This window comes from Sinohyriopsis cumingii, chromosome 19 (assembly GCF_028554795.1).
Source record: "Sinohyriopsis cumingii isolate HCF-2022 chromosome 19, ASM2855479v2, whole genome shotgun sequence".
Taxonomy (NCBI): Eukaryota; Metazoa; Mollusca; class Bivalvia; order Unionida; family Unionidae; genus Sinohyriopsis; species Sinohyriopsis cumingii.
The window spans coordinates 58,123,302-58,142,768 of record NC_142979.1 but is presented as its reverse complement, the minus strand read 5'-3'; the positions used below and the strand labels follow the sequence as shown (position 1 = coordinate 58,142,768).

Sequence of the window (19,467 nt, the reverse complement as noted above, 5' to 3'; positions counted from 1 at the left end):
ACAAAATAAACCACAACAGGGAATTGTCAGCAATTAGTTTAAATCCCAAGAATGATCACTGTGAATGCCGTGACATCTCTATTTCCCACCAAAGAAACTTATACAGGTGAACACTCGGCATTGTTGTATCGTACATACAGACATTAATTACCATCATTAAAGTAAAAGAAGGAATGAAGACACATACTACACATACCACGCTTACGTGCCCTCAAAAAACTAATTCAGAATAAATATATTATTTAGTAAATAATGTAAAATAACTTTCGAGTTGAGAATACGTAAATAAGGTAGAATATAAAACGTGGGGAAAATAATTGCCACAAATACGGTAGCTTCATACTGCGTGTTAAGACCCGCTAATTACAACACAATGGGGCATCGTTTATTTGCCAATCAATTGATGGTGCTTACATAACACACACTGTTTAACACGGTTTCTTTGAATTATGTTGGAGGGCCAATCCTTTTCACAACATAATTGCAATGATATGGATTAACTGTTAATCAGCAGGACTTTTAATCTTCGATTCTGTATTTGTGTCAATGTAGTTTTTGATAACTGTAACAGACACTCCTGCATATCTTATTCCCGGGTTCCTAGTGATTTTGGCTACCGGTAGGTCTTTCGCGATGGATCCTCTAAGCTTCACAACATCAAAAGTGGTTTAAGTGAAAACTCAAGTGCATGGAACGCTTCAAGATGTCCACCTACTGGGCCATCCAAAACGGAGGTGGAGAAACTTTCCATTTTTCAACGTGAACCATCTGTGTGAATAATTATCGCAAAACTTCTTGTGGCGGTACGAGCATGTAGGAGTCAAAATATAAAAGATGTTTGGGTGTTATTGCGACCATGACCAATTGAGCTCCAGGTCCCTTTGACAAATTCAAGATGTTGCCAGCTTGCCAAATGAGGAGGATCATTCCCCGAGAGTGGGGATCTCAGGATTGTTGCGAGTTCTGCAGAAGTTAAAAGTAAATTAAGAAACACCAAAAGTAGCTCCATCAAAACTTGCTCTGATTTAATCTCACATGAAGACATATCGGAAGCGCTTAATTGATATTGTGATTGCGAGCAAATCAAAATGTGTCACCGCCCTGTCCACAGCCGAAGACTCTTAGCCCAAGTCTTCCCTCGAGGCACAGGGGATTGTCAAATATCTTGTTGTTGTTGTTGTTGTTGTAGGGTTTAACGCCATTTTTCAGCACACGATAGGCTATACATGGCGGCCAGTATCAATGGTGGAGGAAGAACCCAGGAAAACCCCGGAAAGAACCACCGACCCACGAGAAGCTACTGGCAAGCTTTCTCACATACCCACATTGGCCGAATCCGAGACTCGAATCCACGCAGTCAGAGGTGAGATGGCAGTGATCCGTAACGGACAGCGCTTTAGACCACTCGGCCACTCGGGGCCCCGTCAAATATCTTTCCCATTTGTTGATCCTCCAATTGACTTTTTTATTCAGATCCATCCCCGATGGGGTTCTGATGGCTCCTAATGCATCTGCTTTTGCAACTGCGGGAGAAGCATTTGCCAACAGCGCTGGAATCACCATGAGCAATGGAAATATTCCGCCGTGTTTTATTGAGGAGACATAGGTTGCTGACATCTTAAAAATTATTACGTGACCATGAAGTTTGCATGTGTATTGGTGTCAAAATCATTGGGGTGTCCTGGATAACTTCTTTGGGGGAAAGTTTGAAATGATCTTCGGTCTGATTTTCATTGTGGCCCAAGATATCTCACATTTGACTCCAGTTTCAAGTGACAAATTTACGCTGATTTTATTTGAAAAATTAAAGATTCAACTGCATGTTCTCCTCAGCAGAGTCAATAACAATTGTCCGACAACTCGAGCCCTGAAACAACAGTAAATGTTCGGTGAGGATCACGGAAATGCATATGTACCCTGGATCACATGTAGCTCCTCCCAAACATACTTTGAAGTACATATCAGCCACAGACTGTATAAGCATGTCAAGATGCGTGAGGGAAAAATAATCATTTCGGTAGAAAGCAGTTAAGTCAAAATGGAAAATCTGTATCTCTGTGATAAGATTCTGACATCAGTCTTGGCATATCAACAGCTGATGATACAGTTGTGACTTGATTGTTGTCGAAGTTAACAAAGATGTTTTTAGTGGGTTCATTGTGACTGTTTAACTTGAGCGAGACCTCAGTCGCAACCCGTTTTGCAAATACTGTTGGAATGTTAGAAATGGTTGTTCACATGGCCTTGGATTTAAACCTCATAAACATGTTATTGGTGCGCTGACACTTTGTTGTGTATTTTTTTGCCATTATGCTTCTCCTCAAATGGTGTTTGGTGTATGAAATCATAGAGGTTTTGCCAGACTCCATAATGATGTCACAAATTCTTCCGTAGATACTAATGGAATCACTGAGGGAACAGAAAGCGTAGGTATGGTAGATAAATTTTGCCCACAACGGCAACAAGATCACTCTAAATCATATCACTGGTGTAGCCCTTTGGCCTCCGAAAATAACCTTATTAATTTATGGCGATTGCGAACATGTGTGGCGTGCCTTCTCCTGGTCATAACCGCATTGAACAATGAAATTACACGTGCGAGCTGGGTGAAACCCGCTGATGCAACTCGGCAGAAAACTATACTTGCCCTTAACTGCAAAGCGATTTCACAACCACCCCTACTTCACTCACTTGGAAATAATTCAATTCAGTACCTTTATGCGCCAAGGGAGTTAGAAGGCGGACAACGTTGTGCTACTGTCCCGGTGTGTCTGCTGATGCATTCACAATCTCTGACCTGACAAATATTCCGGGATAACCAATGTGATATCATTAGCCTATGAACCATCGGTTCTTGCAGTGAGTGCCTGTCACCACCATGTAGGGCATTTGTGCGGAAAGAATTACAGGTCATTTCAGCCAACACAAAAGTAATGATTCAGTCATGAAAAATCCATCGTTTGTGTCACATTGGTGCAACCATACACGCCTATGCAATGTTTCCGTGGCTGGATAAAGTTGTGTGTGTGTGTGAATTCATGCCATTAGTGCAAACTTCCCACATATATGTTTTGTCAAAGATCATTTTGCACAACCCCGCATGGGACTCTTTTCGCCTTCTTGATGTTCTTGCTGGATTCTCAAGATTAACCAATGGAAGTGAAAGATCCTACCACAGTTGAGTACATTTTGGGTCGCAGTCCCACGTGTCTTCGAAGGTCTTGCCCACACTTGCGTCTTTGAATTTCTCTATAATTTTCTTGTTCGTGTTGCTAATCAGTGGATGATTCTTCTGGTACTTGGTGGGGTCAAATCATTTACCGGCAACGCCTCATCCATGTCTCCATTAACATCATTGGTAGTAATATGCATGAGCGACGAGTCTGTATGGAGAATCGATCTTGTCATAGAACATGAACGTTAGTAATCTGTATGAATCCAGCGCGGATGCACCAGTGTGGACGAGTTTTGTTAGCTGCAGTTTTGATTTTGTACTCTGGACCGCAACGTGTCCACCATCATATATTTTCCTTTACTCTGGAGTCCGCAATTAATCTGTGGAGTTATCGTGTTTGCTTTCTATGACAATGTCAAAGCAAATTCACTTCTTCAGAGTTTCCTGTTTTTCCCGGGACGTGATTATTCATGAATTTGAAGAAATGCTGTCAAAACACATTAGCGTCAGTGGCTGGCTGAACCGTATTCAACTGAATGTACAGGGACATCCACACACACCGCCGAAACATGAGCACCCTATGAACTCACAACACACGCAGTCCGGACCGTAATACAACTACAGGTTTCAAATGTGGACTACATATTGAGTACCTGTTGCAGATTCGGGATTATCTTGGTATATTCTGTAAACTTGAGTTGGGAATTGTTCATAAACATACACTGGTATGGGAACATTCACTCATGAAGCATGAATTAAGCTTTCTGGGCCAATGGGTAACTTTTGTGTGCATGGTGAAGCTCAACAGGGTACTCCAGGTCAACTTCATAAAAGTACTCGATCAAATGCCAATTGTACCCATGGAGGTTATGAATCACAACTGGATTTTTGTTTCTACTATTGTATATTTGCAGCTGTATTGCATGGTCTATGCACAGGTCCTCAATACATGGTAGTGATGGTGCACTTTGGAACTTTCAAACATGGAAGTTTCAGAACTATCAGTCCAAAAGGGATCATCACAGATCCAGCAGTGAGCAGCTGTTGAAAACTTGCGCATATCATTGCAGGTCATAATTATGTTCTCAGGCGAGGCCAGCTATTGCCAGATCTATTTTGCAGTAAACTAGAGCAATTTTTTAAAATAAACACCTCAATTGAGTCATTGTCACCATCCACTGCTGGCGACTCATTTTGACCATCACAGTGAACAACAGTGTAACAAAATCCACATGGGACTTGTTCTGCAACTTGTGTTGTATTTGACAGAACCACGAGGGTGGCATTGGGAAGAAAAGCTTCCACAAGAACATGTAGGCATTCAAAGTGTGCATTAATCATATAGGGGACATTTGTCTTCTGGTGCACCACTATTCTTAAGTCACTTGTTTAGGCTCGAATAAACAGTAACACAAGAGTGAAAACAACAAGCTTTGAAAAATACGATAATTTATTTCCCTGGAAAAAATCTGTAAAAATGAAAAAAAAATATGAACTTATAGTTTTATAGAATCAAATCCAAAAATAATCAGAGAATAAAATTTTAGTAGTCCTAATAACAAAATGTTCTACTGATTTCACATTTGAATCCTGACAAAGAGTACAAGATGGAAGACGATGACATATGCTTCAATCTGTAGTGTAGAAGTCTACAGTTCCTTGCAGAAACAATAATTATCACTCTGGTTTCTGATAGCTGAATAAATTTTTATTTAAAAAACTGTTCTTGTTCCACAATATTACATGAGCACACATATTTTCCAGAAAAAGTCCCATCATGGTCTTGGAAACAACCAATCATTTTAAAATAAAATAGAACTTGTTTATGAAGGTTGCTACAAATTCTGAAACAAGGTCAGGATTTAGATCAACACCTGGTGTTTGTAAACCGACAGTCAAGGTCAAACTATTTTCTAAAAAAGTATCATCTCTAGTGAATAAATTTACATTACAACATCATGTAATGAAAAATAAAAAAAAATAAACTGACAAACAATTAAATTGAAATAAATATATATTAAATCAGATATAATTAAATCAAATATACATAACACTATGAATTTCAGAATATTCTTCCTTGGTTCTGGCATGATCGTACATTGCTGCTTCTAGCGGATTCTGTCAAAGTACAATTCTCAGAAATGATTTTGCATTCTGTGTTTGCTATGCTGGAACAACTTTCATGGAAAAACTTTTATCCAAATGTAGTAAATACCATGTGTCTAGACCATCCATGTCACTCAGCAAAAGATTAATTTTAGTCTGCTTATGTTCATATGATGATCGTCAAATCAGTTGAAGGACTTTATTCCAAGTGAATACATTAACTGTGACACCAGGGTTGAGTTCTTTAAACTTAATGAGGTCTGTAACCTGAAAGGAAATTCTACATTACCAAACTCGAGTTCCTCCAGATACTGTCAGTATTTTTAGTCTGATTTTTACTGTTGCTACCAAGGTGCAATGCAGACATAAGAGCCCATTTGAAACATTTATATTGTTTTCCATTGTTTACCACTGCTCGCCATTGAAAAGATGTGGTGTTTGAATATAACTCAGCCCATGGAAGGCTTGTATGGGGAAATATAAAGTTCAACTTGCATGGACATTTCAAGAGTCCATCCTGAACATATGTGTATTATTCCAACATCTCAAGGATTTTTGCAAAAGCATTGTTGATTAATGGTCATTAATTGTCATGGTGTCTTCATGGTTCAAGATTATATGTGCACACCTGTGATGCCAAGGGCTTGCGATTTTAACGCATCAAATTCTGGTGAATTGGGTTAAGCGGCATAATCATGTGCACATTGAGAACAACTTCCGCTGTAAGCCTGAGGTACCTTTGTACTGCAAAATATTGATATGATCGAGAGGCACAGTTTTGAAAGCAGTTTCATTGTGTCTTTGCTTGGTTTACATCTGCTTTGGTAGATTGCCTGATAAATTTTGAAGGCATGAAGGTGCCTATGTAACTCAAATTCGGTGACTCAATCTCGTAGACAAACATATACTGCAGCCGTGGTGGCGACAGTGGCTGCGATATAGTGATGCTTTTAATTCATTTGCAACTAGGTGTGCAGTTCTGGCACACCTGGCTTGGATGTGCAACTGTGCTGCTCTTGCATGAATCTGATAAATACATTGCAGAGAAACCATGAGATGCATGAGAAATCAGCCTTTTACATTCTCTTACTATGTTTATGAAAACAGTAATAACTACTAAAATAAAGTATGCATGTGTGTTCCATGTCTTGTCTTTCACATGGTCCAAATCAGTCTGTCATCTGGGTCAAATCAACCATATTTCAAATCAGCCAGCATTCTCAATATATTGTATTTTGTATATTGCTCATTTACCTGGGGAAAGAAAGTACACTATTCGATTATAACAAAAACTTTGTTTTCCAATAAGAAGTACTATTTTACTTCAGGAAATAACAACAGCCCTAAAACACTCACATATACAACAAAGCAATCAAATCACGAGGAAGCTATAGCATTTTCTAATAACCTTCCTTGTTTGAAAAAAATATTTTATATAATTTATTTATTGCACTTTTGGAAGTTAGTATTGTCTCCTCTGACAAAATTAAGTTTCTGTTATAATAACTGCTTAAGTTAGTGAACTTTGTACTGATTCAATTTCATTTCTTGAGCAAAGGGGAGCAGCCATTTTGTTGCTCGCTTTTGGCCTTGCATTGTTGTCCTTAAACCACATATAAAGAAATTTGTCATAGTACATGGAAGTAGCATAGAGACATGCCAACAATCTTTTCATTGCATTTTTTTTGTGAATGCACACATTTTCACTTTATAGAAATATTTAACTATGTAGCAGAACCAATAGGATGAGTTGAGATAAGAAGTTTCTGAAGTTTACTACAATGGTGGCCATATTAGAGGTCATAATCTTCCCACATTACATAGCAAACTTGATAAGTCTTTTGGTGAAACCTCATATTGATATGACCATTCATCATATTGATATGACCATCCATCATATTGATATGACCATCCATCATATTGATATACCATCCATCATATTGATATGACCATCCATCATATTGATATGACCATCCATTTAGGAGTAGACATAATCAGACTTTTTGAGTGTCATTGTGGCAGCCATATGGACTAAGGTCAAAATTATTAGTTATGGGTCAGTAACCATGAATGCAGACAAAGTCAATTTTTAGAGCATTTTTTCTTCTATCATTTTGTTGGTGATGTGCAAGTTAAAGTTAGGCATTCTTGGTATTGATACAGAAATATTTATTCTTGAAAATATGAGCATTATTCTGTGCATGTGTGTGCGTATCAGTGCACAGTGTGTAATGAGACAATATTGCTGGTCCTAAGTAAAAACTGACTTTATACCATTTGATGCCCTGGTCAAAATATGGGTAATAAAAACCCCCAGCAATTATCAGTATATACAATGGAAGAGGTGGTGGTGGTGGTGGTCTCTCTGGTGCAAGAGAAAATTGAGCAAAACAAACACATGGAAAGAAAAAATTCATAATTTTATTAAAATCTTAATTATTATTATTCATATGATTACAATTTCATACATTGCATTAATTCTATGTTATGTATCCAATGAATATAAATTTACAAAGATGTATAAGAAAGACCAACATATTCACTCGTACAAAATCTTGGACGGAAAACATAAAACCCAATTTTAAAAGTGCACTTATTAAATACCAAGAGAAACATGGACATTTATTTAATTTCCAAAACATTAAAAAAGACAACTATGATGTATTGTTACTGTTTGATTGTGAAAATTGTTCATACATTAAGAGTGATTCTGGCTTCCCCAACATATATTAAGTAGGGTTTATGAAGGTAAATAATCATTCATGGAAGTAAAAACAGAACTGATAGAAAATTTGTGGGAAGTGTCTAGCTGTCATTAAAAAGGAATAAAGCAAACCTGTGCCTTTACAGAATCTGCAAATACATGGCACAGACTTTGTCCATAATGTAAAACAAAACATTTATTGGTCAAAAGTACATCAATAGAGCATTCATTCAGAAAAATATACATTATGAAATTAGAGATTACATATTACCTAATATCGTTTTTACCCAACAAATATATCCTAAAATTGATCAATTCAAAATACATAAAATTCAAAACATTTCTTTGATGTCTTTGTCATGCTATACCATTCATACCTGCTTGTGAGTCCGTTCCGACTGCAAATAATAGATCCTGATCTGCCATCACCTCATGTACCAGTAGATCATGATAAATGTTGTTTGTTTTCCTAACCAACTGCACAAACATAGATCTCCTGGCCCATTATGTGATGGCAGATCTGGGTCTATGAAGTCTGCAGTTGGACCCAACTTATAAGCAAGAATATATCGCAAGTTATAACTGAAAATGGTAACTGTAAGTCAGCTTTGAGTGCTCAAGTACTGCCGAGTAAACAAGAAATGTGTTCATGTAACACTAATGTCCCATCATAGTGCCTGAAATTAATAAAGTGACAGCCAAAAAGCTTAAATGGAAGGACAGACAGTTGGACATGGGTAACTATACACACCATAGCCATATTTGTGGTTGATAATTTAGCCCTGATCTCTTTAGCTGAAATCCAGTCCTCCTCCAGTCTTTTAAACTTTTTTCTTTGGAAAAATTGAAACTAATATTTTTTAATCTTATTTCTAGTTTACAATTAAAAGAAGAAAAAAGCAAATTGTTTGTCACTAAAATGTTTCTCTCCACAATAACCAATTAGTAGGACGTGTTCTCTGATGATACCTTCTTATTAAAATGAATTTAATTAAAGTGTAACTCTTACTCCTTTGATCACAATATTACAACAACAAAAAATACATGGAAGACACAACAGGATCCACCCTCCCCCACCCCGTTCTTGTTTTTAATATCAATTCACAATAAGGAAGTAGCAGCAGTGAGAATTGTTCTTTCATTGTTTTTGGTTTGAATTCTGTTAGTTTGATAATATAACAAGGATTCACGCAGCTGAATTAAATGTAGTTGTAAATTAAATTTATGAAGATCTCACAAACAACTTTTAAATGTACAAGACAACACATTACACCAGTCTATCTATCAGGAATGATTAGGAAACATGATGCTGACTTGTTAAGATGTGCTTGCATCCATGACAAGTGATATTTGCTCCATATCAGAAATCTACTACAAGTCAGGTACTTATAAGATATTTTATGGTCATTATTTAAATGTTGGTTTTAACAGACTTAAATGATTGTATCTTATTAAAAGTTTAAGCTATGATGCCCTGAACATCTGGGATTGTTTGAATTACAGATCCAGCAGAATGCTTGTGATTAAATAAACTTAATTTATGTTAACTATCAATCTCTCTTGAACTGATTTGCTTGGTCCAGTGGAGCTCTGAACTTGGTATTGTGGAGGTTTGAGTTTAGTTTCATGGCGGTTTGAACTGATCTGCTTTGTTCTGTATAGGTCTGAACTCATTTGCTTGCTTTTGTGAAGGTCTGAACTCATTTGCTTGCTTTTGTGAAGGACTAAACTCATTTGCTTGCTTCAGTGGAAGTCTGAGTTATAGGCACTCTAATGTAGATTCATTTTATTTTAAAAAGAACACACAAAACTCAAATATTTGCATAATTTGTTTCCATTGGAGAAAATGGGCATGAAATGCTCTAAATTAAGAAATTTCATTAAACTGTGAACTTCATATTGATTTGCTGCAGGTAATAAGGGGAGAAAAAAAATCTTACAAATAATTTCACAATCGTGAACAATATTTATTAGTTAGAAATGGTTAATTAGTGAGGACATTTTCCTAGTCATCTAGTGAACATGTTCTGTATGCATTAAGGTTTTTCATGCTGTTTACGAGAATTACCTTTAATTATCTTTGCAGCCTGAATAATAAATTGTTGGGGGCCCCGAGTGGCCGAGTGGTCTAAAGCGCTGTCCGTTAAGGATCACTGCCATCTCACCTCTGTCTGCATGGGTTCGAGTCTCGGATTCAGTTAATGTGGTATGTGAGAAAGCTTGCCAGTAGCTTCTCGTGGGTCAGTGGTTCTCTCCGGGGTTTTCCCGGGTTCTTCCTCCACCATTAATACTGGCCGCCATGTATAGCTTATCGTGTGCTGAAAAATGGCGTTAAACCCTAAAACAACAACAACAACAATAAATTGTTGGCTTGTCTGCTTTCCCACACCAGTTCACTTTATTTGTGGGCAGATTCTTAGTGCCTAACTTAAAAAATAATATGGTCAATAAGCAGATAGCCTTGGTGATTATGTTCTGATTGACAGTTCTTCTAATAGTACAAGCAATAAGAACACTATGAAGCAATGAAACAAATTTAAAATAAGACAGCTTTATAATCCTCTTCATTTTCATCTGATATTCATCTGATATTGATGAAGTTGAGGTGATAGAAGACAGTGATTTTTCTTCAAATAGCAATCTCAACAAAAAAGAAAAGCAAAAAAAAAAAACGAAACACATAAATTATCCTTGGCTTTGAAAGGTAACGGCAGAGTAAAATTTACCCAAATTGGGCCCCTATCTTCCCTTCAATCCGAATGTTAGCAAGTGTGTTAAATTTAATGACCTATGATTAAATCTAATTGTTCATATACACTTAAAAAAGGTAATGGCAGAGTAAAATTTACCCAAATTGGGCCCCATTCTTCCCTTCAATCCGAATGTTAGCCAGTGTGTTAAATTTAATGATATATGATTAAAACTAATTGTTCATTGACACTTAAAAAAGTACTGAACAGACACTTACCATGGAGAGAAATGGCTGATGAAAAGAAAACTGCTTACTACAGTAATATTTATCGGTCTATGGATTTAATGGCCTTTTACAATGCTTCGGTTTAGGCACACTAAATTAGGTCTAAAGGCTTGGACATATAATCCAAGTGAAACTGAACTTCCTCTCTCTGCAAAAAATGGCTTTGGTATAAAATTTGAAAAGGAAAGGCGCTTCATGTCCACCAATTCCATCGAAGTTAGAAAGCGTTACTTTGTATCACAAATATCAGCCTAACAGATCATACGGCTCATGTTAAAGGTCAGAACAGTTTCATTTCATGTGCCGCATGCTGCTTTAAGGTCAAAATATAACATCTTGGATGTGATTCTATATATCTAAATGGTCTCAAGTGACTAGACATGTCTATTATCATCACAAGTGAGAATACACTTTCTGATCTATTTCTCCCAAAATTAGCAGAAAATGAAGATCAAACCAAAATAAAAAGCTGCTGCTTTTATCATAAATCTTGTGAATTGTGCAAAATGTCAACAAGTGCAACTTCCAGGAAAAGAGTGAACTTGACAATAGTGCTCATGATCATGTAGTACAGTTCACAATGCATTGATTGCAATTTTGTTGAATTACTTTGCACACAAAACTGAACAGAGCTTCTCAAAAGGTAATGGCTGATTGCAGTAATATGTTTATTCTTTCTTTGTTACCATATGGCTTTTTTCCTATAGGATACGATGAAGGTTTCTCAGGGTCTGAAAATAAAAATCAAAGTGATCAGTCGACAGAGTTCTAAATGCTGAAAGATAAACTTTCAAAATTCTCACAATAAATGTCCTGGAATGGTTTTCAGTACCAGGTATGTTAAACCACAAGGGTGCATGGGAGTACCCCAATACTCAAATATTTGGAAAGAGAAAGTAAGCATGATGCTATCTTAGGCCCTTTTCAATCAAACCCTTTCAATACAGCTTGCAGATTAGCTCCCTTCAACACTGTTCCAAAGAAGACTCTACGAAAAGAAGAAGAATTTTAGTTACAAAGAAGCAAATCAGTAAATAGTCACAATAAGAAAGATGAATTTTTGGGTGATTGTGAGAATTTTGCCTACACAAAGCTGGATAACTGGATGAAGCAAAAAGATCAAGGTTGGTTGTTGTGAAAATCAGAAGAGTTTACAAATGCTGAAAGATCTGGAAGATTTTTCATCTGGTACTTTTTTCCTGGAAAAACATTTATTTTCATACTGTGCTCTGTCAATGGTGTTTTGCTCATATTTGTCAAAATCTGTCCAATGCCAGCTTTTATACTCTTTCTTTTGGGAGTAGAAATTTGGAATAATTTGGAGATTTCATACGTGCTAAGGCACATGACAACAAGCCTATCACACTGTTGGGGAGGTCAGTTAAAATTTTGTAGTATCAAGTCCCCTTTCAATCAGATTGATGTTTAAAGGAATATTGTTTGAAACAATCAAGCTAACATTTGAACTCGTTACAAGAGATAAATACTTTTAAGAACCCTGAAAAACTTCCAATTCCTGATGAGATTAGAAAGGGTTTGATTCAGGATAAAATGTTTCTATGCTTGTATAATGGAGCTTGCATAGTACAATTCCAGGAATGGTCTTCACCAGATTCATTTTCTTTAGGTGCATGTATTTCTAGTTCTGGTGGTATATATGAGGGGAAATTTATTTCATAAAAAATTCCCACCAGAAATGTTCAGACGTGTTGCAGTATTAATGTTCTTGAGTTGCTGTATGCTGTATTTTGTGTCAAATTATGAGGGGAGCATTTTAAATGAAAACAAATTCTTGTCCTTTGTGCCAACATTTCCACTGTTTCAGTTTTAAATTCAGGTAGAAGCAGAAACAAGATTATGCAAACTTGCCTCAGAGAGGTGTGCTTTCAAGCAGCAATCCATGAATTTGAAGTGGAAGCTAGAAACACTGACACCTCTGAAAATAGGCTTCACTGTTTTTTAATTTTTTATTCAGCTCAGAAATGATATTATTTCATTTACTAATCCTTGGTAATTCATTTGAATTGCATTTCTGATGCACAAAAAGATCAGCTTCAGAATGAACTCAGAGATTCCTTCAAATCAACCTTTGCTGAAGGAACATGAGAACCTGAATACACATTAGTCATATGAAGTTTCTTTAATTAAGTCCAAATTCTGTCAAAATCTATTTTAGTGAAGTGAAAACACTTAATTTGTTTGCCGTGCTTGAATTTTGACAATGTTACTATGTATGAAGTCGGTCTAGCCACAAAAGGAATATCTAGATATAATCTGAATTCATTAACATAACTATTCCCATCACTCCTTAGATTCTGTTTGAGATGTATAACGATCAAAATTGGAGTAGATGTGTCAATACCGCATACTGGTATTTGTTTCTTTTTGCTTTCTTTCACTGGCTAGAACATCTAATCTTGGGCCTATTAGTGTAAAAATATTTGACCACACAAAACAAGTTCTTTGGAAAGATATACTTTCAAATGGGGATTTATTATTATTTTTAAACTGTCAAAAACTATTCAATTTGTTCAATGTGTTTTAAAACTCTCTTAGCCATATCTGGTTCAAACTTATGTCTTGGCTTACAATAAAAATGTGTACTCTAAACCCAGGGAATTCAGATTCACCAGTTTTCCAGATCAGTTTACATACAGGTGTTATAACAATAATGTACTGCAATTTTCAGAAACAATTGAGGACTTATTTAGGCTACACTATTTTCAATTGGATAATGTTAGCAATGGGGGCAATGCTTGGGCTACTCAGTCATATGTTCCAGGGAATTAATTTCATTTCAAGGAGACTGGTCAAGCAGTGCTTATAAACTTGGGATATTCCTTTATAGATAAAATTAAATTTTCACTAAGAATGACTGCACACATTTTGCATTTGTCTTTAATGAGAAGTATTTGTATGTATGACCCATTCTCCATATAAATTCTAGAATGAACCCATTTATTAGCTATTTTGTATGTATGACCTATTCTCCACATAAATTTTAGAATGAACCCATTTATTATCTATTTTGTATGTATGACCTATTCTCCACATAAATTCTATAATGAACCCAGTTATTATTTATTTTGTATGTATGACCTATTCTCCACATAAGTTCTAGAATGAACCCATTTATTACCTATTTTGTATGTATGACCTGTTCTCCACATAAGTTCTAGAATGAACCCATTTATTAGCTATTTTGTATGCATGACCTGTTCTCCACATAAGTTCTAGAATGAACCCATTTATTAGCTATTTTGTATGTATGACCTGTTCTCCACATAAGTTCTAGAATGAACCCATTTATTACCTATTTTGTATGTATGACCTGTTCTCCACATAAGTTCTAGAATGAACCCATTTATTACCTATTTTTTATGTATGACCTATTCTCCACATAAGTTCTAGAATGAACCCATTTATTAGCTATTTTGTATGTATGACCTATTCTCCACATAAGTTCTAGAATGAACCCATTTATTATCTATTTTGTATGTATGACCTATTCTCCACATAAGTTCTAGAATGAACCCATTTATTATCTATTTTGTATGTATGACCTATTCTCCACATAAGTTCTAGAATGAACCCATTTATTATCTATTTTGTATGTATGACCTTATTCTCCACATAAGTTCTAGAATGAACCCATTTATTATCTATTTTTTATGTATGACCTTATTCTCCACATAAGTTCTAGAATGAACCCATTTATTATCTATTTTGTATGTATGACCTGTTCTCCACATAAGTTCTAGAATGAACCCATTTATTATCTATTTTGTATGTATGACCTGTTCTCCACATAAGTTCTAGAATGAACCCATTTATTACCTATTTTGTATGTATGACCTGTTCTCCACATAAGTTCTAGAATGAACCCATTTATTATCTATTTTGTATGTATGACCTATTCTCCACATAAGTTCTAGAATGAACCCATTTATTAGCTATTTTGTATGTATGACCTATTCTCCACATAAGTTCTAGAATGAACCCATTTATTAGCTATTTTGTATGTATGACCTATTCTCCACATAAATTTTAGAATGAACCCATTTATTATCTATTTTGTATGTATGACCTATTCTCCACATAAGTTCTAGAATGAACCCATTTATTATCTATTTTGTATGTATGACCTATTCTCCACATAAGTTCTAGAATGAACCCATTTATTATCTATTTTTTATGTATGACCTTATTCTCCACATAAGTTCTAGAATGAACCCATTTATTATCTATTTTGTATGTATGACCTGTTCTCCACATAAGTTCTAGAATGAACCCATTTATTATCTATTTTGTATGTATGACCTGTTCTCCACATAAGTTCTAGAATGAACCCATTTATTATCTATTTTGTATGTATGACCTGTTCTCCACATAAGTTCTAGAATGAACCCATTTATTACCTATTTCGTATGTATGACCTGTTCTCCACATAAGTTCTAGAATGAACCCATTTATTATCTATTTTGTATGTATGACCTATTCTCCACATAAGTTCTAGAATGAACCCATTTATTAGCTATTTTGTATGTATGACCTATTCTCCACATAAGTTTTAGAATGAACCCATTTATTAGCTATTTTGCATGTATGACCTATTCTCCACATAAATTTTAGAATGAACCCATTTATTATCTATTTTGTATGTATGACCTGTTCTCCACATAAGTTCTAGAATGAACCCATTTATTATCTATTTTGTATGTATGACCTATTCTCCACATAAATTTTAGAATGAACCCATTTATTAGCTATTTTGTATGTATGACCTATTCTCCACATAAATTTTAGAATGAACCCATTTATTATCTATTTTGTATGTATGACCTATTCTCCACATAAATTCTATAATGAACCCATTTATTATCTATTTTGTATGTATGACCTATTCTCCACAAAAATTCTAGAATGAACCCATTTATTATCTATTTTGTATGTATGACCTATTCTCCACATAAGTTCTAGAATGAACCCATTTATTAGCTATTTTGTATGTATGATCTGTTCTCCACATAAGTTCTAGAATGAACCGATTTATTATCTATTTTGTATGTATGACCTTATTCTCCACATAAGTTCTAGAATGAACCCATTTATTACCTATTTTGTATGTATGATCTGTTCTCCACATAAGTTCTAGAATGAACCGATTTATTATCTATTTTGTATGTATGACCTTATTCTCCTCATAAGTTCTAGAATGAACCCATTTATTACCTATTTTGTATGTATGACCTATTCTCCACATAAGTTCTAGAATGAACCCATTTATTACCTATTTTGTATGTATGACCTATTCTCCACATAAGTTCTAGAATGAACCCATTTATTACCTATTTTGTATGTATGACCTTATTCTCCACATAAGTTCTAGAATGAACCCATTTATTATCTATTTTGTATGTATGACCTTATTCTCCACATAAGTTCTAGAATGAACCCATTTATTATCTATTTTGTATGTATGACCTATTCTCCACATAAGTTCTAGAATGAACCGATTTATTACCTATTTTGTATGTATGACCTATTCTCCACATAAGTTCTAGAATGAACCCATTTATTACCTATTTTGTATGTATGACCTTATTCTCCACATAAGTTCTAGAATGAACCCATTTATTATCTATTTTGTATGTATGACCTGTTCTCCACATAAGTTCTAGAATGAACCCATTTATTACCTATTTTGTATGTATGACCTGTTCTCCACATAAGTTCTAGAATGAACCCATTTATTATCTATTTTGTATGTATGACCTATTCTCCACATAAGTTCTAGAATGAACCCATTTATTAGCTATTTTGTATGTATGACCTATTCTCCACATAAGTTCTAGAATGAACCCATTTATTAGCTATTTTGTATGTATGACCTATTCTCCACATAAATTTTAGAATGAACCCATTTATTATCTATTTTGTATGTATGACCTATTCTCCACATAAGTTCTAGAATGAACCCATTTATTATCTATTTTGTATGTATGACCTATTCTCCACATAAATTTTAGAATGAACCCATTTATTAGCTATTTTGTATGTATGACCTATTCTCCACATAAATTTTAGAATGAACCCATTTATTATCTATTTTGTATGTATGACCTATTCTCCACATAAATTCTATAATGAACCCATTTATTATCTATTTTGTATGTATGACCTATTCTCCACAAAAATTCTAGAATGAACCCATTTATTAGCTATTTTGTATGTATGACCTATTCTCCACATAAGTTCTAGAATGAACCCATTTATTAGCTATTTTGTATGTATGATCTGTTCTCCACATAAGTTCTAGAATGAACCGATTTATTATCTATTTTGTATGTATGACCTTATTCTCCACATAAGTTCTAGAATGAACCCATTTATTAGCTATTTTGTATGTATGATCTGTTCTCCACATAAGTTCTAGAATGAACCGATTTATTATCTATTTTGTATGTATGACCTTATTCTCCTCATAAGTTCTAGAATGAACCCATTTATTACCTATTTTGTATGTATGACCTATTCTCCACATAAGTTCTAGAATGAACCCATTTATTACCTATTTTGTATGTATGACCTATTCTCCACATAAGTTCTAGAATGAACCCATTTATTACCTATTTTGTATGTATGACCTTATTCTCCACATAAGTTCTAGAATGAACCCATTTATTATCTATTTTGTATGTATGACCTATTCTCCACATAAGTTCTAGAATGAACCGATTTATTACCTATTTTGTATGTATGACCTATTCTCCACATAAGTTCTAGAATGAACCCATTTATTATCTATTTTGTATGTATGACCTATTCTCCACATAAGTTCTAGAATGAACCCATTTATTATCTATTTTGTATGTATGACCTATTCTCCACATAAGTTCTAGAATGAACCCATTTATTACCTATTTTGTATGTATGACCTTATTCTCCACATAAGTTCTAGAATGAACCCATTTATTATCTATTTTGTATGTATGACCTTATTCTCCACATAAGTTCTAGAATGAACCGATTTATTATCTATTTTGTATGTATGACCTATTCTCCACATAAGTTCTAGAATGAACCGATTTATTACCTATTTTGTATGTATGACCTATTCTCCACATAAGTTCTAGAATGAACCCATTTATTACCTATTTTGTATGTATGACCTTATTCTCCACATAAGTTCTAGAATGAACCCATTTATTATCTATTTTGTATGTATGACCTTATTCTCCACATAAGTTCTAGAATGAACCGATTTATTATCTATTTTGTACTTTCTGACGACAAATACATATATGTTACAATTAGAAGTGATTCCACCTATAATGATATCCGGATACAACAATAATGACTGGAATTACTCCTTCAATGGACATTACTATGTATCAATTCTAACTTGGCCAGAGGATTTTAAATCTTTGGGCCAGAAAGTTTTCCAGATTTCAAAGTAAATTTCACCATTTCCCATAAACCTTTCCTGATGAAGGATAGCCAAAAGACACCTCTTTTCTATTTGGTACAATAGTCTTCATCTACATTCTTTAGGCAGCTATAGCTCAAAAGGTTTTTTTTCATTCTGACTTTAAATATATTAAACTCTTATATATATATTTCTGCATGCTTCTAAATTTGCAAGGAAAGTAGTACTGGCAGAGTTTAATCTTGTCAGATATTCTAATCTATACAGTGACACCACATTGAGTCATTGAGTTTTTCTTCCCTGTTGCTCACCTGTGAAGTTCACAGTTATTATAGTGAACTCTTGTGTTCACAAGTAACAGTGGTATAATGCATTATTATGCAAAAGTTTCTGCAGCTGAACTGACAGAATAAGTATTTTCATCAAACTGGAATTTAATATAAGTCTGATAACTGTTGATTTGTGCAATAAAATTATTTTAATGGTAAAGTCACCTTGAAGGTTACATATTTGTATATATGGTGTTTTACTAATATGTTTACACTAATAGAGATATGATTAAACATGTATAGTTTTCCATGCTTTCACTCAGCTCATTTATTTGTGCTGTACTGCTACAAAAGTTTCTTGATGATACAGCTTTTTCCTGATATCCTATATATGTATTTATATAAATGTATTGATATTTCATAATTCTTACTGGTTCTTTACAGTTTACATTTTTGTTAGGTTTTGGAGGGACCTGCAGCTTGGGTGGTGGTGGGAAAAAATTGGTATTTAAATATTAAATGTGTAACTTTAGAATTATATTTTCAAAAATTGACATACCAATATGCTTGATGTAAATTGTTAGATGCATGTATGTATATATTTAACATATTCTGCTGCTAAGTTTGGGTTTGTCTTTTTGTGTTCATATAAGATATAGATAATTATATATTTTTGAACAAAACTCATTAATTCAAAATGGTTAATTACAAAAGATATTTTACAAAGTCATTCAGTGAGCACACCTTCTGCATGCCTGGTTTTCCATGCCAGTTCAATTTATTTGTGGGCAGGTTCTTAGTGCCTAT

The 19,467-nt window shown here is 34.6% G+C and overlaps 1 protein-coding gene across 4 annotated transcripts in view; it reads right to left on the bottom strand.

The window, feature by feature from the left end:
* Window positions 1-7,683: 7,683 nt before the first annotated feature.
* LOC149775766 (serine/threonine-protein kinase 36-like) overlaps window positions 7,684-19,467 on the bottom strand; it is a 158,703-nt gene continuing 146,919 nt past the window's right edge. For all 4 annotated transcript variants that reach the window (XM_089944445.1, XM_089944448.1, XM_089944449.1 and 1 more), the window contains one exon: window positions 7,684-11,693. In XM_089944445.1, coding sequence (XP_089800571.1) covers window positions 11,664-11,693 — 30 coding nt within the window. In that variant the 3' untranslated portion in view covers window positions 7,684-11,663. The remainder of the gene's footprint in view (window positions 11,694-19,467) is intronic.